Consider the following 26,114-nt stretch of genomic DNA (forward strand, 5'->3'; position numbering starts at 1 on the left):
ACTTATTTATTTTACTAAATTTTGTTTGAATTGTTGAAAAATAAAATCACAGGTATTTTTAACTCTAGAAAATTAAATATACTGCAGAAATGAAATAGATATATGAATCACACATTACAACAGATAAACACCCACAACAATTCTCCTTAATGTATTAATTTGGAACATTAGATTTTCGGCCCACGAAGAATTTACAAAGAAAAATACTGTCACTGCAACTTGTAATTCGGCCCCACTAGAATAATTCAGCCCAAGGAAATTCAACCTACTTGAAGCTAGCCGTTGAAGAGGCCTGGAGAAAAACAGCCCACCTTTCACCAATAAAACGGCCCCTGCGCCTTGCCCTCACTCAGCCTTTGCGCATTCACAAATCAGCCCTAGCAAATTGGCCTTCCTAGCAACTGTTTCCTTCTCGCTTCAACAATTCGGCCTCTCCAATCTCCAGCAAATCGGCCTCTTGGAAACACTCCCGAAATTATCCCATATTCTCCTTCCTTCTCCTCAGTCTAACTGAGGTTCTCGCTCCAGAGATTTCACTCTCCTTGAGAAAATCGCTCTCTCAAAAATGTTGTAGCTGCCTCTCTTTTCTGTACGTGTCTTCACCTCTCCCTTGGGCTTTAATTTATAATTTTCATTAAGCCCAAATCCCTAACCCTAATCTCCCTTCTAGAAGATCTAGAAGATCAATGTTTGACATTATTTCTAAGTCACTTAAATAATTTTACTATCCTTAGAAAATGACTTAATAGTCCACAATAACTAATTGACTTTAATTATTGCACTTTTACTAAGTTAAACTTATGAAAGAAGACATAAATACCTAAAGAGGCAATAAATCATCTCCTACATGCCAAGACACAAAGCCTATGTAGAGGATTTTCCGAAGCTACCACCAGCTTCAACAGTGGATCACACTGGTAACAAACAAGTCCTTTCAGATGCCAATGGAGATGGGAGTTTGCAGGGTGTGGCTTTGATGATCATTGAAATCATTGAATTTCTGGGTTTGATAATGTTTACCATTGTTGAAGTCATTCAAGGGAATGCTTTCACCTGGAATACATTTCTTTGAATTCGACTGAGATTGAGGGTGGAGTTTGGGTCAGAATTTGAATGGATTATATTTTATGTAATGTCTGTAATTGCAAAGTCACATGATTCATATATAATTACCCTGAATAAATTTTAGCATTTGAAATAAAACCTATAGTATTTCCCCTTAAATTTGAATTAGATTCCAATGGAATACTCAAAATTTTTTCTGTTTAAAATGTAATCTCCTAGTTCTTTGTTTGCACTAGCTGTGATTGTGGAAAGTGTGGACATTGTCTAGATACAAGAAATTTCTAACTTTTGGCAGCTTGGTTACTTAGCAGATCAAAGAGCATAACAGTTTGAACTGCTTAGTTTCCACGTTGAAGAGTTAAAGGGAATACTTTTATAATGACTCAAAGATTTCATGCAAAAGTTATCAATTGTTGTGAGTCCATAAATGTCTTTTTTTGCAAGTCATTGACTGTCTAAAAAACTCAAAGGAAAATTGGTATTTCAAGTGACAAATAAGTAATTTTACTGTTCATGTTGAGGACCTAATCATTGAATCGTTGAAATTAATTTGTACATCATAATTGCCCTTGGGAGACATCTCTGAACAAAATATTAAACAATGATCTGTCGATTTGTTTTCAATATATAATGTCACATTTATTTTTATGTTTCATATTACTAAATTAGTTTTCCTTTGCCTTATTTCCCTAAACCATTTTATGATGACATAAGTATTAGGCTATTGTGTTTAATTTACTTATCCGCTTGATGTACGATTGGATGGTAGGATGCTCTCAGGGATTTGTGGCGTGCAGTCTTTCCTGAGTGTGAACTAATTGGTCTGATATCAGAGCAATGGAAAGAAATGGGCTGGCAAGGTACTGATCCATCAACGGACTTTAGGTATGTACCAACTGTTGGAATTTCTTTTCAATTTAATGAGTACAAAAATTAACTTATATCCTTTCTGATGAGAACACAGTAGTGTGACATAGTTTGGTTCAAAGTGTTGTATTGATCTATTTCCTCAATGCTACTTTGCCTAAAATAATTTAATTTTTTGTGAACAGAAAGATTATATAATTATGATATGTGGATTGTTGACAGTGTCAAAAAATGAAGTTTGATAATACAACAACTGTTCCAATTAACTATTATCATCTTTTTGGTCTATTAACTGTTATGTATATAGGAGTTCTATGAATTTATTGTTTATAAAATTATATATAAGATTATATAGAGTTGAAACATATTTTCTTTTCTCTACTCTGACTGTTGTAACCAGTTTTTGATTATGCCATTAAGATATACTGGATGTTTGTTAAATGAAATACTGAACTTGCGAGGGTGTCAAACATAGTTTTAAAAACTGGCTGGTTTCAACCGCAAACTGGTCAAACTGGCCAGTCAGCTAAACTCAGGGAACAAACTGGGCAATGCACCCAATTTGAGGAGTGGTTGGTACCGATACCAACCGATCCAAATTGGTGGGTTCCGCTAAAAACTGGCTGAGTCATTGAGCGTGCATGTGTGGAGCGAAGGGGTGTGCGGATTGTGTTTCTAGGTGGTTTATAAGGAAACCATGGGCAGTTTCCCTCCAAAATCTGCCCCCTTAGACTGATAGAAGTGGCCCTAAGCTCCTATTTGTCTTACACTTTTTATTTCAAGTTTTTGTGAGCATATGAGAACTGTTGAGTTTTCCACAGCATATGAGAATCTGGGTTTGGTTTTAACTTTGACACAAACAAACTCAAATGCCATGACCATCCTACTTTGCACAACAGAATAAGCACACATCAGTGAATCAACTAACGCACATGACAATTTTTTTTCAACCCTTCTTTGTTATATTACAAACTATAATACAACGATCTAGGGTTCCCATTCCAGGGATCATGGCCCTTTACAATCAAATTGATACAAGGAATACACCTAGGGTTTGGTGTTAGTCGTTTGACAACCAATTGACCCTGAACAAGACAACACTTGACCTACTTGCTGATGGTGGCCACGCACAACCCTTTCACTCCACGTGTCCTGATTGTATCTTGCAGCTCCTCAGTCCACCTCTATCAATGAACTCTTCTCCTTTAGGTCACTGAACTCGACTTCAACAATTCTGTTCTCTAGCTGCCTCCTTTGTCCTTCAAGGTATGCAACACATAGGGTCTTTGATCAGCTGTTCATAACTTTGTGAAGAGCTCTTTGGTCTTCCCTCTTCTGCCATTCTTGCTACTATTATATGACAAGTCAAGGGCTTGGAGGCTGCCCACTCTCCACTGTAGAAGTCCTTCTCAAACAGTGAACTAGGGCTTGATTTTGGTAGCCCTCTTTGGCTTCCACTTTGTCACTTCAATGGATCAACCTATCGGAAAATTGAGAGGTCTGCAATATATTTAGATTTTCCTTACAATAGTAATTTCTTGTGAAATATGTTAGCTTCTTTTAGTTAATCTTTATCTTGATTCTTTCATCAAACAATTACCATAACATTAACATGAAGATCACAAAAACAAAATGAGCACAAGATATAGTTTTCAAGCTGTTATAAAATCAGAAAGGCAGAAAGATTTTCTTTATATATAATTACTTGTGACTTTCTTATCTTTAGGTTCTTCTTTTATCTTTTATTTCATCAAGAAATTACCAAAACAATAGCACAAAGATCTCAGACACCAGATATAGGTGGACAACTAGGGAAAAACCCCTATTTAGGGGAAAACCCAGTCAACAACTCTTCCTTCAATAGTTTTACAAGATAATCCAAGACTCTTGACCTAGACACAAACTTCCTCCACACCAAGTCAGCCCTTCCCTGCTTCTGCAGATGATAACCCTCCAACAACAACTTCGACCTAGTAGCAACAACTTTGACTTGGCAGCAACTGGCAGCAGCAACAACTTTGACTTGGCAATAAAGACTTCAATCTTCCTAGATACTTCACTTGGGTGAGAGATAGATGGCCCAAAACTTCATTTTGATGTCTTCTTCCTTCTTTTTCAATTTCATAACCTTTTCTAGCTCCTTTTCCAACTTCACACTTTTTAGTTGCCTTGGCTTGGAGATCGAACTTGTATGTGTCAAATGAATTGAACTGCTCTATATATATAGCCTTCTAGTGAGGTCGAAATACCCTTCTTGAAGCTGACTTAATCTCCTTGAGGCCTGTTACCCACCATTTTGTGGGTGATATCCCTAGGTGATTTTTTTTTCTCCAAGATGGTCCTCAACCAACAATCAACAACCCCTTGTAGCCACCAACTAGCTCGTTGTGCCACTTCTTCGCCACTTGAGCCAGCCATGTGGTCCCTCACCCATCTGCCATGATCGTATGTTTGAAGGTGGGCCTCTCGAACCTAAAGGTATGCCTTGTCATTTGGTAATTGAGCATTGTAGTATGCTTATCATGGACACTTTTGGGCATGGATTAATGGGGGGATTTAGCATAAAGAATGGGCTAGGTCTGTGCTCTTGTCCCCTAGACCCTGTTTGGATGTTAACCTTGGATTCTAGTCTTGTGGGATCTCTTTTACTGACCTTTAGGCTTTAGGGATGGTATTACACGGGAAAACCCGATTTTGGTTGTGTGGTCTCGCTCCCTCATCCATATATATTACTCCCCTTCGATTCATTATAACCCCATTCATCGTTTCTCCCACTTGGGTCCACATTCCTTCACTGGGTCCATATTCCTCCACTGGGTCCACACAGGGTTAGCTTTCCCCTTCCCCTTGCGCACACCTTGGGTTGGGCCTGGAATGATGCCCTGGAGGTTGATGCGGCTGAAAAGAAAAATAAAAGCATAATTAGCCACATTCAACAGGAAAATGTACCACAAAATGCAAAAGATTGCTGGGACAAACACTTTTAGCACGTGGGCAAAAGCCAATACATGAGCTCTACCCCCATCATCATGGCCATCACCCTGGTTCCTACAGGCTCTAGATAAGCCTCCTTTATCATTAAGGAACCCATGATTGTCCCAACCCCTGGTAGGCAATGAACCACCCTACCTTAAAGGGGGTATCCACTGCTATATCTCACACATCATGCTCTTACCCCTTGAGCCCCAAGTAGTTAATTAAAGAAAAATCATAAAAGGCAAAAGGCATATAAATAAGGGTGGAAAAATCAAGGTCAGGGCACCTCATGTACCACGATTTCTCCCTCCTATACATTATATACCCAAGTGTGGGCTTCCCTTTTACTAGCTACCCTTGTACCCCAGCATGTGGCCTAGGGCTGTCCCTTTTCATTCCCTACTCCATTCATCTCTTTATCACATGCCACCACCTTTTAAAGGATGTACCTTGGACATATTATCCCCTTTAGAAGTAGAAACCACCTAATGGGATACTTGGTTAACCCCATTTGGAGCTTGGAGACATTAGCACATGCCAAAGCCCATTATGGAAGGGCATGCCATTATGAAGTGCTCACCTGTTGTCCATGGTTTGTAAGCTCTTCTACTCGATTTACTTGATGACATGTTGTATTGGAAGGCTAGGGGATGTATTGGATTTTATGAAAGATTGCAGGTGGTTTCCATTTTGGGTTTGGTCTCCCTATATGGGGTCTTGACTCTCCAGAGGGCTACATTGGCATGTGTAGGGTGTGTGTTGAGAGCCATGGGCCTCCACAACAGTACACAACACTTTATGGATCCCCAAAGATGTTCAGAGATTGCTCTAATTTCACCTATTGGACGAGGAAGATGCACCTAGTTCACCTTTGCCCAACCAGCCCCACAGTTGTACCATGCACTTGGCAGATGACTCGGGACTTGTATGCTGATGTGGCATCACTTACAACATCATCTGAGCTCTTACAGATGGTCTATAGGCATCTTCGACTCACTTGGAGACCCATGAGGTCACTTGTGTGCACTCACAGCCATTGGGAGCACCACAGGTTTATTATTTGGAGAACAAGGGGTCAACCCCTTGGTCCAATTCATCATTTTGGTAGTTATGGACTTCATCAAGCCTCTTAGAGAGCCCAATGACATGCATTATTGATTATTTGACCTCTTGAGATGCTTGTTATTTTGTTTATGAGTTAGTTTGGTGGGCTTGTCACCAAAAGTTAGTTATTTGTACATTATTTTTATTTTATTGGTTAATGTAGGCTCAAGTAGGTAAATCAAACTCATTAGGAGAGAGTATAAATACAAATGATGAGAGTTCATTTCTCATCATCACTTGGTTTGGACTTGTATCTCTCTTGAGATTTTCACTATTCCTTCTTGGTGACGAAATTTTTGGAGCATAGATGAATTTTGATGTGTGGATTGTCTTTTCTTATCTTGGAGCTTCATGATTGGCAAGTCTATTGGTGGTTGGATATATTCTCTTATATGTAAGTGTGAATTTAATGCTACTATTCTTTTACTTTGTCACATGCATTGATAATGAGATTTTCGCTATACTAGGGCTAGTTGTTGCATGCATTTACTACGAAATTGTGGAATTATGTTTCTATATAGAAATCTCGATGTATGGGCCATGTATGTTGAACAAATTCTCCTAGGGATAATTCTATGGTTGAATTTATCTTGATAAGCCACTTCACCTTGCAAACAATGTATAAAAGATTTTAAGGTCACTATCTTGTGCCCTAATGACAAGCGCAGTTGATCTTAAGGCCTCCTTGACCTAGAAATGAAGTCTATCTTCATATTCTTCTTGACTACAATCTCCCCAAAGGATTAGGCATTGGTCTACCATAAGGTGATCACTCAAAGAAACATTTTTCTTCACCTCTACTTTATTCTAGGTCTAGCCACAATAGGGCTCCCAGGGCATCATTTTCCCGACAAACCACCCACAAGAAAAATTCGATCTCTTGGCCTCTATTGCATTAGTAAGTCTCCTAGGCCTCCTCCAAATTTAAGGAAATTCTGACGGTGGGGTTGTGAGATATCCCAAGCCCTAGCCTTGAGATTGGTTTTTTCCCTAAGTTTCCCTAGGCTAGTTCCTCATAAGGATCATTTTGCACCTTCAACTGAAAATCAATTCTTTGGTCCCCTTCTCCTCCTTGTTTAGGTCAAATATATCATTGGTTGCTAAACTCCTTTTCGTTGACCTAACCTGAGTCCACTTGGTCTCGTGTGGTCCCATACCTTTGAAAAGTCATCTCTTTAGAAACCACTTGGGAATCCAAGTTCAACAAGGATTTTAGGGTTTTGGAAAGCTCTTGGAAAGCTCCTTACAATTCACACTCCTTAAACCTAGCCCGCAAATCCTCATCACCCTCTCCTAGAAAACTTGGTACCTTGCTTAAGAAGCAAGCAAGTCCCACTCTTGATTCTCTCCTAGGAAAGGGTCATCAAGATCACCTCACATTCATCTTAGTTGATCTATCCTTCATAAGTGATTCCCTATATATCGGAACTCCTCCCATTGGTGAAAGTCCGTAAAGAGTAGGAAACTTTAGCTATGGTGACAGTGAGCTTTAGCTTCATTGTTTCTCTTGACCTACCAAGTGCCCCTCTAGGATCCCTGCTAGTTTGAGCGGTAACAAGGCCAACTTGGTGTGGAGGGGACAAATAGCATATTTGACTCAATATTAATTCTTTTTACATGATTCAAAATCCCAAGAAGGGTCTCTTTAAATGGACAATGACTCTAATGACTCAAAATAAATCCAAGAAGTCCTCAATGGGGACTTTGACCTAAAACACAATGACCCAAGTATGAAACCCATGCTTTAATAAGTCATAATAATTATAATAAACTTCTTTTTCATAAGTACATTTCTTTGTGACTTAAATACATTTATGAAGACCGAACCTAGTTACATTCTTCAACACTCCCTCTTAACTAGGGAGGTATTCATAATAACAAGTACAACGAAGATCTCAAAATATATGAACTATGAAGAGTTTAGGCACTGCAATGTCGCCATGGACTAGATTCTTGACTAGGGTAATCTATCTAAGGTCCTCCAACAGTTTAGGCACCCACAGTGCCACGAACTAGATTCCTGACTAGGGCAATCTATCTGGGTGGGACTAAGATGGACTAAATCTTTCAACCTCTCTAGGTACCATTAGGCTTGCTATCCATGAACCCAGGGATCCAGGGGCGTATCTGAGGTCAGAGCTCTATGACCAATGCCACCCTCCCTACTTTCGGGATCTAGACATCAACACATAGTGCCGGTCTGATGTCCTTCTCGGCAATGTGTCTCACACACAAAGCCTCAACACATCAAATCTCTCTCACCTCAAGCATGCTTTTCCAAAACTTCAAGAGTTTTACCTGAACAGTCACAACCCCAATTAGTAACAACCTTTCAAATACTCATGAGTAAGCACAAACCTTTGGGGTCTCCTGACATCTTGATGTTGCCTCACAATTCATCATAGTAGAACTTTGAGGCTTTCCAAACAAATCTTGACAAAGTTTTCCTCAGTCATTTAACTTCCTTTCCTACTTCACATGTAGCAACCAAATCCAACTTTCCTTCTTCCAGCAACACCTTAATATGCATTCTCCATTTTCTTCAAGGCATCCATCATGACTATAGTATGCCCTCCCTCTCAATCTGGGAGATATACTCCTTTCTTTATCCAGGCTCCCTCTTAACTTAGAGATCAATTTCTTTTCTGCGACATCGGAGAATTTTTCATGGCTTCCATCCTTCTTGATCATCATCATTCATATAATTTCCTTCATCATGCTTATCAAATCAACTTTACTTATAAACATCTTCATCATCTTGAAGATTATGTACCTGAACAACTTAGATAGCAAGTACAACCAAATACATATAGAAGCATGAAGTTAACTATATCATAATCATATAATAAAGGAAGCATTAAACATTAGTCATTAAATACCCAAACTTAGTTAGGTTCACAAACAAGAGGCACATACTTTTTTACATCAACTTCTTGCTAGGGTTTTCTCATAAACCCTAGATTTCATCATCAAGACTTTTGAGCAACTTAAACAGGTTAACAATCTTCATTATATCTAAGGCTTCAATATTTCTTCCAGAGATATGGCATACCTTACTACAAAATATTGCAAATCCTTGAAGCAATTCAAACGAATATAGTTCTACAATACATCAAACAATTTTGAATTCATGTAGAATTCCACTAGGATTTAACGCAAGATCCTAGATTTCATACATGAGCCATTAAGCTTCAACAATCAAAACCAATCACAACTTAGTTTCAGATTTCAACAATCTTTCATAAATCTCAGATTATCACATTGTCATCATATATAGAGAATTGAACTTCTACTAAGGTTTAGTTACAAAAACCCTAGAATTCACAAACACTAACATCCTAGAGAATCAAACTTCAACTAGGGCTTAGTTCCAAACCCTAGGACTTATGACCATCAATAATTAGGTTAACACGTATATCTAGGATTCAACAACATATGACACAGACACACTTAGACATCTAACATATTTGATTAGATGGACAAACATATACCTAGGGTTTCATTCCTAAGACATTATCTAAAATAAGGGTCTTGCTCATAAACCCTACCAAACCTTAAAGATCTAGGGTTTCAACAACAAACCCTAATTTATCAATACTTCAAAGGTTTGGGATTTCAGACATCACCATTCAACCCTAACAAGTTAGGGTTTTCATAACCATACCAAAACCCCAATCATCAAAGCATCAAACATTTTCTTTAGACTTCATCAATAACCCTAAGTAGGCTAGGGTTTCACACATTATCATCGACATACCCTTAAGTTAGGGTTTTAAAAAGAACCTTTTTAGGGTTCCACAAGAATAATCAAAGATATGAGGAGGGTAGATTTATCTAATGATGAATCACCCAATCAAGAATCTTTATGATTCAAGAGAGCTAGACACAATAATGTTAGTAATGTAGAATAGTTTATCAAGAATGAATATACCTTTATCATGAAGAGAGCAAAACTTGTAGTCTAAGGCATACCTTTTGTTTCTTAACAAACCTTGTAATTCCAATGCTTTGTCTTGTGAGGCCTTCTTCCATAATCCTTGAGTATTCAACAAGCCTTTCCTAAACAAGGAAAATATGAATAGAAATGTGATTAGTATTTAATGCAAACAAACTTAGATAAGTAAGGAAAACCAAAAATGAAAAGGTAATACAAGGAATAAGATACTTATCTTTGGAAGTTGGTGAGGGCTCCCTCCAAGCTCAAGGGATACCTATAACCTTATAAAACAATTCAAAAATGTTTTCCAAAATATGTTAAATCTACAAATACTAGAAATAAAAATGAAACAACTAAAGCTTAGAGCAAAGGACTTAGCAGTATAAGTCCATTATATCTAATTCTTCGGTCTTATTCTTCTTCAACAACATTAGCTTGGTCCCTGTTCTTTTTCTTATTCTTCGGATTGTCAGGATAGTCACTTTTATAGTGACCCATTTTATGACATTGGTAGCATTCTATTTTGGACATGTCTACCTTCCTTCTTGGCCCTTTTGACTTCTTGAAGTTTCCTTTCTTGTGATGAGCGGAGTAGGCATTTGAAACTTTCTCTTCTTCATTGTTGGTTACTAATGAGATTCTCATCTCTTCTTGGCTGCAGGCATTCCATAATTCTTCAAATGAAGGAGTTTGTTTCCAGCTGTTGATTCCTAAAGCAAAAACACTCCAAGTAGGTGGCAATCCCAATAATTAAATGATCACTAGCTCCTTTTCTGGTACAATCTCATCTATGGCTTGAAGGTTATCTCTAATTCTATCTATCCTTACAAAGAAGGAAGCCACAATGTCATCTTTTGTCATTTTTGTGGTCCTCAATTCATTCTTAAGACTTGCTACTTGACTGATGTTCTTGATAGTGAACAATTTTGATAAGGCTTCATACATTTCTTGAGCATGGTCTATGTTGGAAATGTATGGGACAAGATTGTCCTTTATACCTTCTACCATTAGTGTCATAGCCAATATTTCTGACTCTCTAAACTTCACTTTATCTGCATCACTAGATCCTTTGGTAGGTTTCTTCACTTTTCCTCTGACCAAATCCAAGACTTTGTTCTTTTCAAGAATGAGATCAATTCTTTTCTTCCATGACCTGTAATTTGATGCTCCTTCTAATTTGTTCTCTCCCTTTATTGTGTTAGACATTGTCCTTGAAGGTAGTAAGCTTCTTTCCTTATAAGATCTCCTTATATGATCCCTTGCTCAACCTTTTGAGGTTTCTTAGACTCCTTTCAATAGATCCTCAAATTGCCTTTTTCTTCTTCACTTTAGCTCTGACACCATGTTAGAAAATCAAAAAGGCAGAAAGATTTTCTTTATATAGATAATTACTTGTGACTTTCTTATCTTTATGTTCTTTTATTTTTTATTTCATCAAGCAACTACCAAAACAATAGCACAAAGATCACAAACACCGGATATAGGCAGACAACCAGGGAAAAACCGCTATCTAGGCTAAAACCCAGTCAACAACTCTTCCTTCAATAGTTTCACAAGATAATGCAAGACTCTTGACCTAGACACAGACTTCCTCCACACCAAGTCAACCCTTTCCTCCTTCTGCAGATGATAACCCTCCAACAACAACTTCAACTTGGCAGCAACTGGGAACAACAACAACTTCAACTTGGCAATAAAGACTTCGATCTTCCTAGATACTTCACATAGGTGAGAGATAGATGGCCCAAAATTTCATTTTGATGTCTTCTTCCTGCTTTTTCAATTTCTTACCCTTTTCTAGCTCCTTTTCCAACTTTGCACTTTTTAGCTGTCTTCGCTTGGAGATCGAACTTGTATGTGTCAAATGAATTGAACTGCTCCGTATATATAGCCTTCTAGTGAGGTCGAATTACCCTTCTTGAAGCCAACTTGATCTCCTTGAGGCGGACTTGGTGTGGAGGGGACAAATAGCATATTTCACTCAATATTAATTCTTTTTACATGATTCAAAAGCCCATGAAAGGTCTCTTTAAATGGACAATGACTCTAATAACTCAGAATAAATCCTAGAAGTCCTCAATGGGAACTTTGACCTAAAACATGATGAACCAAGCATGAAACCCATGCTTTAATAAGTCATAATAATAACATTAATTTTTTTTCATAAGTACATTTCATTATGACTCAAATACAACTATGAAGACCGAACCTAGTTACATTCTTCAACACAAGCCAGGGCAAAACTCGAAAAAATGCTCTTCTTATAGAATTAGGTAAAATGAGATATCCAAGATCGATAACCACAAAAATTCCCACTAGATGCCAAATCAGACTTTCCTTCCGTGTAGCAGATTCATTAGCAAGATGCCAACAATAAGAGACATACCAAGGTAGATCTTCCACAAACCCTAGCTCCAAGAAGAAACCCTTTCTTCTAGACTTCGGTCTTCCATATTCTTCCTTGTTTTTGCGATAGTTAGACCAAAGACATCCAAGTGTGTGTCTCCAAATGAGCTCCATCTTCCTTCTATCTATATAGTTTAGAAGGGGTGCGAATAGACATGTCCGTTGGGGCAAGGCCAACTTGTCATGTAGGCTGACTTGGCATCTAGACGGATTTCTATCCCAAAAATTGCATTTAAACATTTCTTTTTCTTTTTCTTTTACAATAGTTCCCAAATAGGACTTTGACACTTAGACTCAAAGCCTAGAAGCATGAAGAACATGCTTATCTAGAAAAATAATAATAATTTTTCTTTTTATTTTTACATAAAATACATAATGGTACAAATTATCAAGACCGAACTTAGTTACATTCTCCAACACAACCACTAGGCCAATACCACTACCACTTCTAGCATGCTTAAAGTCCTTCCCAAGTCTGTACTTAGGGCACTTTTGGACAACTCCTTGTTGAAGAATAATTTAGCTAAGGTCGGCATTTTTGATTGCAAACATAAAGAAGAAATTATTTTTTTGGTCACCTACAAGTCGACTCAACTAGCCCTACAAGTAGGCTCCAAGAAGACCTAAATGTTGACCCTATTAGGGATAATTAGCCCTCATTTCATCCAACCAATTCATCAAGCATTTGATCTGCAATTAGAGAAGCAATATCACGTGTGCGAAGGATAGAAAGAGGATTATTGCAACAACGTTGACTTTCTTTTGGTACCTACATTGATTAAAATTTGGCTTGGGATTATTTGCATTGATTCTACCTTAGACCTAATCTCTTTGAAGGAAGAATACCTTTGAAAAGCTCGTTGATTCTTGGTACTGTTATTTCACTCCTTTTGCAAGGCGTTGACCTGGGTTGACTGAGCGTTTTGATAGTGAATTTGGGCTGAGCTTTTGTGTAAATTTCAGGACTATTTTTGGCATCTTGTGATAGGGATCTCAGGCCAAAATTTCGGCCGCTTTGTGCAAACCTTATTCGTTGGACAAAAGTGGATTATCTCTCTTTCTATGAGCAGACTTTGACTAGTATTTCATTGTTGACGAATTTGGATTTGTTGGAACATTCTGATGTACTATTAATTGACAAAATCTCTCTCTCATAAGGAAAGAATTTTTGGGTTTTCCCCTTGCGAGTTTTGCCTTGGCTATGAACCTAACTGGTGTTTGTTTGTTGAGAAATCTAGGGCATAAGGAGTTAAAAGATTTCTCTGCTTGATAATTTCTTGTGATATACTTTTTACTTCTTAGCTTATATTCTTCTCTTCGTTATGTTATTATTGTGTTCTTTTCATCAAGACAATTACCAATATGCACAATAGAAGACAAGTGACACAGTATGTAGGCTAGTCAGCCAGGGCCAAAACCTCTCACCTCTTGAGAGGAAAACCCGATCAAAATTCTTCTTATAGATCTTCAATTGACGAATACCAAGACCATGACAAAGACCCTTGACTCTAGTATCCTCCCAAGAACCTTGTCACTAACCTTGATGTTCTGCCTCTTCCCTTTCTCGACTTTCTTCTTGATCTTGAACTGCTCTCCTCGGCTTCCTCTAAAGAAACTCGATCTCTATTCTTCACACTGCTTTTTCTCAGCTTCCTCTAGAGAATCTCGGTCTCTAGGTTTTCACTGGCTTCCTCTATAGAATCTCAGTCTTTTTATCTTGATCTCTATCTCGGTCACTTAGAGAATCTTGGTCTCGAAGGTTTACCCTAGATCAGAAACCCTAGTCTCCTTAAGAGAGACCTATATAGCCCAAGATAAACCCCAAAAGAATCCTTCCTTCGTTGATCCCAGAAGAATCCTTTCTTTGCTATCCCCAGAAGAGACCTTACTTCTTTATAACTGGAAGAATCCTTTCTTTGCTATCCCCAGAAGAAATCTTCCTTCGCTATACCTTCTTTGCACTTCTACTGCTGGACTCTACTTCGCACTTCTTCTTGATCGAATGCTTGTCGAGTTGCTTGCCTCTAAGTGAGGCTGAGTGTGGCTACTTATACACCTCATCTCATGTCCCTTAGGCCGATATGATCACAAGAAGTAAAGCCGACTTCTTCTAGCAAGTTCTTTCATCGTTTAGGCCGACCTGAAGAAGATAAGTGAAATGGACTTGGAGAATACTTTACATAGACAAGCTTGACCTTTTACAATGTGTAACATGACTTCATTACATGACAATGACTTTATCATTTTATGACTAGATGACAAATAATTCCTAAAGACTCTAAATGGGAGTCTTGATTCAAAAATAAAATCTCTTGCTCATGAAACCCATGAAGTAAGCAATACAATAATTTATTTTCCTTCTTTACATTTCATTACATAAAATCATAATTACATGTCATTATGAAGACCGGACCTAGCTACACTTTTCAACATTGTTGTCTCTTGTTTAATGTCTACTATTCATTGACCACTGTGATCTCTATTTACCGCTCTTGTTGAAGAATTAATGGTTGAAGTTTTTCATGTATAGCTACTTGTTGATTAAAGTATAAAGAAGGAAGTGGTTGCATCAATAAAAGTAGTCATAAATTGTGAAAAGCTATTTTAGTCCTAGCCTCACTATAATTTCAACATGGTATCAAAGCTTTGATGAAGAAAAAGAGCAGAGAGATCATCTTGAAGAACACTTGAAGGTATTGATTTTTTTTTGGGTTTTGTCGTCTATTGTGATCAACAATCATCATCATGAATTCTTCCTTCATGAACACTGAAAGCAAGCTTGAAGGAGCCACTAACTACAGGGCTTGGAAGGCAAAGGTTGAGATCATTCTTGAAAGAAACAAAGCCTTGAGAATTGTCACAGGTAAAGTTACCGAACCATCTGATCAAGTAGGAAAGAAAAATTATCATGAAGATGATATTTTGGCAAGATGCATTCTATTGCATTCTGTTAGGGATCATTTAATTCCTTATATTTCCGAACATAAGACTGCTAAGGCTATGTACGATGCTATCATTGGATTGTATACCACTTATAATGTGAATCAATCCATCAATTTAAGAGGTCAGCTTCGTCATATAAAGATGACAAAGGATGACACGCATAATTTGTCAAGATATCTCAAATTAGAGACCAATTCAAAGCCATTAACGAAGAAGTATCTGATAAGGAATTGGTAGTTGTAGCTTTGGGTGGTCTCCCTATATCTTGGGACTCATTTGCATCAGGTATTAGTGCAAGAGAGAATGCTCCAACCTTTGACAAGATGTGGGAAGCAGACACTCAAGAAGAGTCAAGACTCTATTGTATAGGTGAAATTGAAGATCCAAGTATAGAAGCATTTGCAATTGCAGCTCATGCAAAAGGAAAGAAGAAGAAGAAACCAAATTTTGGCAAATTCCAAAGAAGTGTTGGTAAAAGACAAGGTCCAAGATCTGCTTCAAGGAAGGATTCTACCTCTATTCGAAGACCTCCTCTTCCCTCTCCAAATAGAAGAGATAGAAAAGATAGAAGAGACAACATAGATAAAAGAGACAGAAATGTTCTAACAAATGTTCAATGCTTTCGTTGTCAAGCTCATGGTCACTATGAAGCTCAACATCCTCAAAGGAATCAAAGGGATGACTATGAAAAGGATGATGATCATAACAAAAGAAGAAGAAATCATGCATCTGCTGTTGATCTAAATGAGCCATCATCAAAGAGGAGACATAGGAGAAATGATTCTGAATCTGAACGCTCATTTATTTGTGCTCTTATAGGTTCCATTGAAAATCATTATGAAATTTGGCTTGTGGATAATGGTTCTTCTAGGAACATGACTAGAAACCTTGATTATTTATCTGAATTACTTGAAAAGAAGTTCTCTCAAAAGGTTGAGCTTGGAGACAATGGCAAATATGAAGTCAATCGCATTGGTATGTCATCCTTCCAATTGGAATCCAGAGGTAATGTACCCATTAACAATATTTTATATGTTCCTGGTTTAAAGAAGAATTTGTTGTCCATAACATCTCTTGAAGACAAAGGATATAGAGTTTCTTTTGTTGATGGAAAGTCTTAGTATGGAAGAAAAATGCATCCTTTGAATTTGCTAAAGTCATTGGGGTACGAATTGGAGGACTATATCATCTCCTTGGTCATTCATTCCACAAGGATCACATAGAATCCATTTCTTCATAAGGATCCTTAAGCCTAGGAAGCCCCTTGTTAAGGCGTACCCTCCAAACCTAGGCTCAAGTGTCCTCTTAGCCCTTCCCAGAGAGCCTAACAACTTGCTTTTCAAGCAAGTAAGCCTATCTATTTGAGCCTCCCTTGTGAATAGGCTTTAGGAATCACCCCATGTCTTATCATTGACCCATCTATTCTTGTGATTCCTCTCATACCAGGACTCCTCCCATCGATAAAAGTCTGTAGAGAGCAGGGAGCCTTAGCTGAGGTGACAGTGGGCTATCGCTCCACTGTTGCCCCTTGACCTAGTAGTTGCTCTATAGGATTTGTGAAATTTGGAAGCCCCAAATTTCTACTGCAGCAACTGATTAAGTTCCTTTTATCTGTTAATTACTGAACAAATTATTCATTGTTTCTACAGTAAACACCGAAACTAATACAATGCAACCTTCACCATTGAAATAAAATGTGGAAACCATAAACTGAGAAAGAAAGAAATACAACACATCTACACAGTTATTTTTGGACAAATGTCCCTGGAAAAACCCAGTGTGGGAAAACTGGTGCAGCAGCTGAAGGTTTTATTATTATGCAGTAGTAATTTTTGAATACAATCTCTAGATGTCTTCCTAGTTATCCAGTATAGAGAATATCACTGACAGAGAGATAAGTGAGATTACCTCACACTATCACTGGAGATATGACTGATCCAGCCACAAAATGACTTGCCCCTTGCTGCCTCTACATAGTCATTGCGTCAGCCCAAACAATGTCTAGGGACAACGTCACTCCCTCTGCTCATCGATTTGCCTCCCAGGAACTTCAATTTTCACCTCTCGGTCTCACACCCCGACTTATGGCTTCTGATATCGATTCCTACAACAAATTTTTGGACCTCCTCAAGGCTTCTGTGCTGCCTCTGCGTCAACTTATGCTGGCCAGCTTAGCCAGTGCACTGCCTCTCCCGAATCTCCCTTTTCCTTCTCTGTTGAGTATTCCCGGATCAAGAGAAATCTCCAATCAGAAGTATCCTTGCCCCTTACTGCAAAATATCACTTCGAAATTCTTTCCGATAGCTGCTTTGCTTCAGAAAATCGATCTTTGATCTTCACTCAATGTGTTCTCCAATTGCCCATTGATGTCCTTCTTATAATCCTCCAGTTGAGAACCAACGACCCATAGTAGATTTTAATCAATGACTCAGATCATTTGGACTCAATCTTCGTCTTCTTCTAGAAGTTTCACCCACAGTTAGATAAATACCCTTCAATTATCTTAATTAACTAAGTTAAGACTCAGTCACCCATTAAAAATAATTAATTATTTTAATGAAATTGTCTTCGGGTGGAATTTTCCAAAACAATTTCTCGGTATTGGAGAATGTATGTGTCTAAGCCTCCTCGCAAATTTTGAGACTTAGAGCACATCCGATGCTACCAAAAATCAGCACTCCATCTTACCGAGGAATGTGCTCTAGTAATACAACCTGCTGAAGCATCACTTTGACTTTGAAACATCTCCCTCTGCACTGCTGATGTTTGACATCGCTGCCCACGAACTACTGCGCAAATGTTGCATCTGTATTGCTATTGACACTGCCACTGCCAACATTGCATCTGTACTGCAACTCACTCTCATTTTCTGTATATGTCCTGCTGCTGGCACTGCCACTGCCAACACTGCGACCTTCTCCAACTGTTGTTGCTATTGCATCAACAACGAAAAAGTATCCCAAATTACTGAACAAGTGTTCAGTATGATGCATCTCGTTGCTAGAGTCTGACTGTTGCTAGTCTCTACGCTGACCCTCTGAAACCTTTGCACTGCTGCTGACCTCTGCTTTGTGGCAACCTCATTGCTGCCAACTCCGCGTTGCGTTGCTCAGTGTCTGGCGCTCCTAGCCACTGCAACTATCACTCCATCACTCCTCTACACCAACTAACATTGGCCTATCCTGCTACTTCTGATCTGGGCTCCTGTAGTAAGGAATTGATCCGAGAGGTGGGCTCCTCAAGGGTACTGCCCATCTGTAGTCCTTTTGACATACAACTCTAGATTACCCCACCTCCCTCTTGGAGATATCTGGGCTGTCATGGCAAACTCCTCCTCGATCTTCGCGGGTGCAGCCTTCGAATCATGCTTCTCATCTTTTTCCTTCTTTTTGAGAGGACACTGTGTTGCGTAGTGATCAAATTCACCACACTTGAAGCATTTAATCTTTGAGACGTCCTTGTTCCGCCTCGACTGCTCTTACTGCCCCTTGGATGCGAGGGTTGCATTCTCTTCCTCCTCCTTGGGCTTCGACCCACTGCGGCTGCTTCCATCAAGTTTGCACTTGACCAAGTCTCTCCTCAACTCCTCTTGCTTAAGAGCTTCCCACATTCCTTCCCAGTCTGGCAAGTTCTCCTTGCCCAGGATGCTCTGGACAAATACTTGGCACTCCTCTGAAACTGAGTTGAGGGCTAGTCTTACCATCTCGGAAGACTGAGGTGTAGACTCCATAGTTGCTAGCTCGTCTCGAGTTTCCTGAAGCTTTGCAAGGAACGAATCAATGCGTCCCCCCTTCTGCATCTGCATGGACGTCATCTTTTGCTCTAAGTACATCTTCCGCTGCTCGGAAGATCCTTGATACAACATTGACAATGCATCCCACATCTCCTTGGTATTCCCTCTGCCAGCGATGTGACAGACCACATGATCCTTCACTCCATCGAGGATCATTCTCTTTGTCTTTGCCATATCTCCCTTGTACTTTTTGAGCGGATCTGGATCTGCGGGCACAACTACCACACTGTCGATGTAGGTCTTGAGAAAATGTTCATCCATAAGGCATGACATCCGTGCCTTTCAGATCACGTAGTTGGATGCACCATCCAACTGATCTTGATCTCTCAACCCACTGGTTGCCATCTCTGCCAATCGAAAAAGTCAAATGACCTCCTCTCTCCTGCTGCTGCTCAGCAAATGAGAATTCAAATTCCCTGGCTAGGAATTCTCTCAGGAAGAAATTCCCTCAAGTGTCTCTTCTTTGACATCTTTCTGCCCAACAATTGCCTGCAGAAAATTGCATCACACCAGGAACCCCTCTTTGCTGAAGTTTTTGTTGCTCTACTCCCTTTGCCACTGACAAATTTCGATCTGGAAATCCTACCTCTCTGTCCCCTCACTCAGAGAGAGATTTACCACGAACTTGCCCTCCTAGCCTGAACTGCGCACTCCCTCTGGGGATTCGATTTGCTGCCTATGCAACACTTTGACTTCCCTTCTTCCTTTAGCGCTGGGCTCTTCCAGCATTGGTCTCTTGTTTCATCTGCAGCTCCGATACCATGTGAAAATTTGGAAGCCCCAAATTTCTACTACAACAACCAATTAAGTTCCTTCTATCTGTTAATTACTGAACAAATTATTTACTGTTTCCTATTGTAAACACTGAAACTAATACACTGCAGTCTTCGCCATTTAAATAAAATGTGGAAACAAAAGATTGAGCAAGAAAGAAATACAACACATCTACATACTTAATTTTGGAAAAATGTCCCTGGAAAAACCCAGCGGGAAAACCGGTGCAGCAATTGAGGGTTTTATTATTATGTAGTAGTAATTTCTGAATACAAGCTCTGGATGCCTTCCTGGCTATCCAGTATAAAGAATATCACTCACAGAGAGATAAGTGAGATTACCTCACACTATCACTAGAGATTTGACTGATCCAGCCACAAAATGACTTGCCCCTTGCTGCCTCTACACAGTGACTGCGTTAGCCCAACGTCACAGCGTCTAGGGACAATGTCACTCCCTCTGCTCATCGATTTGCCTCCTAGAAACTTCAATTTTCACCTCGCGGTCTCACACCTCGGCTTCTGGCTTCTGATATCGATTCCTCCAGCGAATTTTTGGACCTCCTCAAGACTTCATCGATGCCTCTGTGTCAGCCTATGTTGGCCATCTTAGCCACTACGTTGCCTCTCCTGGATCTTTCTTTGCCTTCTCTGTCGAGTATTCCCGAATCAGGGGAAATCTCCAACTGAAACTATCCTTGCCCCTCTGCAAAAGATCACTTTGAAATTCTTTCCGGTAGCTGCTCTGCTTCAGAAAATCGATTTTCTGATCTTCGCTCGATGTGTTCTCCAAGTGCCCATCGATGTCCTTCTTATAATCCTCCAGTTGAGAACCAACGACCCATATTTGATTCTAATGAATGGCTCTGATCATTTGGACTCTATCTCCGTCTTCTTCTTTAAGTTTCACCCACAGTTAGATTAATACACTTTAATTATTTTAATTTTCTAAGTTTAGACTTAGGCACCCATTAAAAATAATTAATTATTTTAATAAAATGTCTCCAGATGGAATTTCCCAAAACAATTTCCGGGTATTGGAGAGTGCATGTGTTTAAGCCATCTTGCAAAATTTGAGACTTAGAGCACATCTGATGCTACCAGAAATCAATAGGATCCCCTCCTAGGACCCCTGCTAGTTTGAGTGGTAACAAGTGTATTCTGACCTATCTAGTGCCCTGCTCGTAACTTCATTGGGAGGATACATATACTATGCAAACTTTGTGGATGGCTTCTCACGCAAAACATGGATCTATTTCTTGAAGATGAAGGATGAAATGTTCAAATGGTTTCGTTCTTTCAAGGCATTGGTGTAAAATCAAACAGGGAAGAAGATCAAGACGTTGAGGACCGACAATGGAACTGATCATGAATCAAATAAATTCAATGACTTTTGCAGAGAGACTGACATTAAGAGGGAAACAACTGTTCCATACACTCCTAAGCAGAATAGCGTTGCTGAAAGGAAGAATCGAACAATTATGGAAGCCACCCATGCCATGATCTATGATCAAGATCTATCGAAGTTCTTATGGGGAGAAGCTGCCAACACTGCCGTATATGTTCAAAATATGAGCCCGCATCAAGCTTTGGATTTCAAGACACTCGGGTAAGTCTTCAATGGTAAGAAACCTGATGTTTCTCATTTTAGAATCTCCAAGTATAGAAGCATTTGTAGCTCATGCAAAAGGAAAGAAGAAGAAGAAACCAAATTTTGGCAAATTCCAAAGAAGTGCCGATAAAGGACAAGGTCCAAGATTTGCTTCAAGGGAGGATTCTACCTCTCATAGAAGACCTCCTCCTCCCTCTCCAAGTAGAAGAGATAGAAAAGATAGAAGAGACAACAGAGATAGAAGTGATAGAAATGATCTAACAAATGTTCAATGCTTTTGTTGTCAAGCTTATGGTCACTATCAAGCTCAATGTCCTCAAAGGAATCAAAGAGATGACTATGAAAGGGATGATGATCGTAACAGCAGAAGAAGAAATCATGCATCTGCTGCTGATCTAAATGAGCCATCATCAAAGAGGAGGCATAGGAGAAATGATTCTGAATCTGAACGCTCATTTATTTGTGCTCTTATAGGTTCCATTGAAAATCATGATGAAATTTGGCTTGTGGATAGCGGTTCTTCTAGGAACAAGACTGGAAACTGTGATTATTTATTTGAATTACTTGAAAAGAAGTTCTCTCAAAAGGTTAAGCTTGTAGACAATGGAAAATATGAAGTCAAGGACATTGGTACGTCATCCTTCCAATTGGAATCTAGAGGTAATGTACCCATTAACAATATTTTATATGTTCCTGGTTTAAAGAAGAATTTGTTGTCCGTATCATCTCTTGAAGACAGGATATAGAGTTGCTTTTTTTGATGGAAAGTCTTAGTATGGAAGAAAAATGCATCCTTTGAATCTGCTAAAGTCATTCGGGTACGAATTGGAGGAATATATCATCTCCTTGGTCATTCATTCTACAAGGATCACATAGAATCCATTTCTTCACAAGGATCCTTAAGCCCAAGAAGCCCGTTGTTAAGGCATACCCTCCAGACCTAGGCTCAAGTGTCCTCTTGGCCCTTCGTAAAAGCCTAACAACTTGCTTTTCAAGCAAGTACACTATCTATTTGAGCCTCCCTTGTGAGTAGGCTTTAGGAATCACCCCATGTCTTATCATTGATCCATCTATTCTTGTGATTCCTCTGATACCGGGACCCCTCCTATCGGTAAAAGTCCGTAGAGAGCAGGGAACCTTAGCAGAGGTGACAGTGGGATATCACTCCATTGTTGCCCCTTGACCTAGTAGTTTCTCTATAGGATCCCCTCCTAGGACCTCTGCTAGTTTGAGCAGTAACAAGTCCATTCTGACCTATCTGGTGCCCTGCCCGTAACTTCATTGGGAGGATACATATACTATGCAATCTTTGTGGATGACTTCTCATCCAAAAAATGGATCTATTTCTTGAAGAGGAAGGATGAAGTGTTCAAATGGTTCCATTCTTTCAAGGCATTGGTGTAAAATCAAACAGGGAAGAAGATCAAGACGTTGAGGATCAATAATGGAATTGAATATGAATCAAATGAATTCAATGAATTTTGCAGAGAGACTGGCATTAAGAGGGAAACAACTGTTTCGTACACTCTTGAGTATAATAGCATCGCTGAAAGGAAGAATCAAACAATTATGGAAGCCACCAATGCCATCATCTATGATCAAGGTCTACCGAAGTTCTTCTGGGGAGAAGCTGCCAACACTGCTGTATATGTTCAAAATAGGAGCCCACATCAAGTTTGGATTTCAAGACACTCAAGTAAGTCTTCAGTGGTAAGAAACTTGATGCTTCTCATTTTATAATCTCCAATTATAGAAGCATTTGCAACTCATGCAAAAGGAAAGAAGAAGAAGAAACCAAATTTTGGCAAATTCCAAAGAAGTGTCGGTAAAAGACAAGGTCCAAGATCTGCTTCAATTAAGGATTCTACCTCTTATGGAAGACCTCCTCCCTTTCCAAGTAGAAGAGATAGAAAAGATAGAAGAGAGAACAAAGATAAAAGAGATAGAGATGATGTAACAAATGTTCAATGCTTTCGTTGTCAAGCTTATGGTCACTATCAAGCTAAATGTCCTCAAAGGAATTGAAGGGATGACTATGAAAGGAATGATGATCGTAACAGAAGAAGAAGAAATCATGCATTTGATGCTGATCTACATTTGCCATCATCAAAGAGGAGGCATTGGAGAAATGATTCTTAATCCGAATGCTCATTTAGTTGTGCTCTTATAGGTTCCATTGAAAATCATGATGAAATTTGGCTTGTGGATAGTGGTTCTTCTAGGAACATGACTAGAAACCGTGATTATTTATTTGAATTACTTGAAAAGAAGTTCCCTCAAAAGGTCGAGCTTGGAGACAATGGAAAATATGAAGTCAAGGGCATTGGTACGTCATCCTTCCAATTGGAATTCAGAGATAATGTACCCATTAACAATATTTTATATGTTCCTGGTTTAAAGAAGAAATTGTTATCTATATTATCTCTAGAAGACAAAGGATATATAGTTGCTTTTGTTGATGGACAAGTCTTAGTATGGAAGAAAAATGCATCCTTTGAATTTGCTAAAGTCATTGGGGTACAAATTGGAGGAATATATCATCTCCTTGGTCATTCATTCCACAAGGATCACATAGAATCTATTTCTTCACAAGGATCCTTAAGCCCCTTGTTAAGGCGTACCCTCCAAACCTAGGCTCAAGTGTCCTCTTAGCCCTTCCCAGAGAGCCTAACAACTTTCTTTTCAAGCAAGTAAGCTATCTATTTGAGCCTCCATTGTGAAGATGCTTTAGGAATCACCCCATGTCTTATCATTGATCCATCTATTCTTGTGATTCCTTTCATATCGGGACTCCTCCCATTGGTAAAAGTCCATAAAAAGCAAGGAGCCTTAGCTGAGGTGATAGTGGACTATCGATCCATTGTTGCCCCTTGACCAAGTAGTTTCTCTATAGGCTCCTCTCCTAGGACCCTTGCTAGTTTGAGAAATAACAGGTCCATTCTGACCTATCTGGTGCCCTGCCCGTAACTTCATTGGGAGGATACATATACTATGCAATCTTTGTGGATGGCTTTTCACTCAAAACATGGATCTATTTCTTGAAGAGGAAGGATGAAGTGTTCAAATGGTTTCGTTCTTTCAAGGCATTGGTGTAAAATCAAACAGGGAAGAAGATCAAGATGTTGAGGACCAACAATGGAGCTGAATATGAATCAAATGAATTCAATGACTTTTGTAGAGAGATTGGCATTAAGAGGGAAACAATTGTTCCATACACCCCTGAGCAGAATAGCGTTGCTGAAAGGAAGAATCAAACAATTATGGAAGCCACCCATGCCATGATCTATGATTAAGGTCTACCGAAGTTCTTTTGGGGAGAAGCTGCCAACACTTCCATATATGTTCAAAATAGGAGCCCGCCTCAAGCTTTGGATTTCAAGACACTCGAGTAAGTCTTTGGTGGTAAAAAATATGATGTTTCTCATTTTAGAATCTTTGCTTGTTTGGTATATTTTCATGTACTTAAAGATAAAAGGAATAAGTTGGAAGCTTCTGGGAAGAAAAGTATATTCGTTAGCTACAGTGAAAATTCAAAAGCATATAGAATATATGTACTTGGTCAAAGAGATGTGGAAGTAAGCCCTGATGTCACCTTTGATGAAGACATTGCCCTTGGGAGAGCCAGAGATGTCCCCATCTTAAGGAAGGATGATGATGATGTTGTGGAAAAACAAGATGGACCTTTGACGGATGAGCCTATGGCTGATATTGATAGCCCGATGGATCCTATTAATCTCTCTACCTCAAGGAAACGACCACTACGACTCAAAGACACTCTCGAAGATGCTGAAAGACATATTGCTCCAAGAGGGACATTTCGCAAAAGTAAGAAGCCAAACAGGTATAAAGGGTACTTGGCTGCCATGATTAGTGTTGACCACTACGTGTCAACGACCCATACCAGTACACCCCTTTTTTCGCAAAAGGGATAGAGCCTGATCGATGTGTTCTTGCCATCTAGCTATCATCAGCAGCCTGAGGATCATGTTATAATGTAAACCCATTCTGCATGTGTATAATTTAAATAATCTCAACAGATCCATGTCGTGTATGTAATTACCTAGGTAAACCTACTTTTCTAGTGACAATCTACATTCCAGGAGGTTTTTTGTCTCACCGATCCATTCTCGGATGGTCGACAGAGTTTTCCTTCAGCCTTACCCCAAAGCCGGAATGGATTTTGTCATTGGTATCTTAGGGGAGTCCTAGTGTTCTAGATCGAGTCTATGTAAAAGTGATTTGGGAATAATCCTAACTATTTGGTTAGGTTATTTTATTACAAATTGCTTGATCTGCTAGATTATATTTGTGTCACAAAACTGGGTAGTCTGTGAGGGTCCTTTTCAGATGGGTTTTACCTCTTGAGATGGAAAAAATTGTAAAATTCATGATGTAAAGTGTCTTGAGGGTTAGAAAAATAATTTATCCCCTTATAGGTTAATTAATTAAATTTTCTGGCCAAAATTAATTAAAATCCTAAGTCCGAAATTAATTAATTCTAGGTCCTAGGTAAATTTAAATTCTCCGAAGGCAAAATTCATCGGTTCTTAAAAATTAAATTTTAAGAGGTCCAGGGACTGAGGTAAATTAATTGTTTTGCTAAATTTTAAACCTTTGGTCCCTGGGGTTAAGTCAAAG

General features: G+C 39.0%; 1 protein-coding gene across 4 annotated transcripts in view; it reads left to right on the plus strand.

The window, feature by feature from the left end:
• LOC149164151 (uncharacterized) overlaps nucleotides 1-26,114 on the plus strand; it is a 193,603-nt gene that overhangs the window by 79,083 nt on the left and 88,406 nt on the right. For all 4 annotated transcript variants that reach the window (XM_089431960.1, XM_089431959.1, XM_089431961.1 and 1 more), the window contains one exon: nucleotides 1,835-1,950. In XM_089431960.1, the coding sequence (XP_089288086.1) occupies nucleotides 1,835-1,950 (116 nt within the window). The remainder of the gene's footprint in view (nucleotides 1-1,834; nucleotides 1,951-26,114) is intronic.

This window comes from Pinus tabuliformis, chromosome 5_1 (assembly GCF_031772625.1).
Source record: "Pinus tabuliformis cultivar Carrire ecotype Pingquan chromosome 5_1, CPIR1, whole genome shotgun sequence".
NCBI lineage: Eukaryota > Viridiplantae > Streptophyta > Pinopsida > Pinales > Pinaceae > Pinus > Pinus tabuliformis.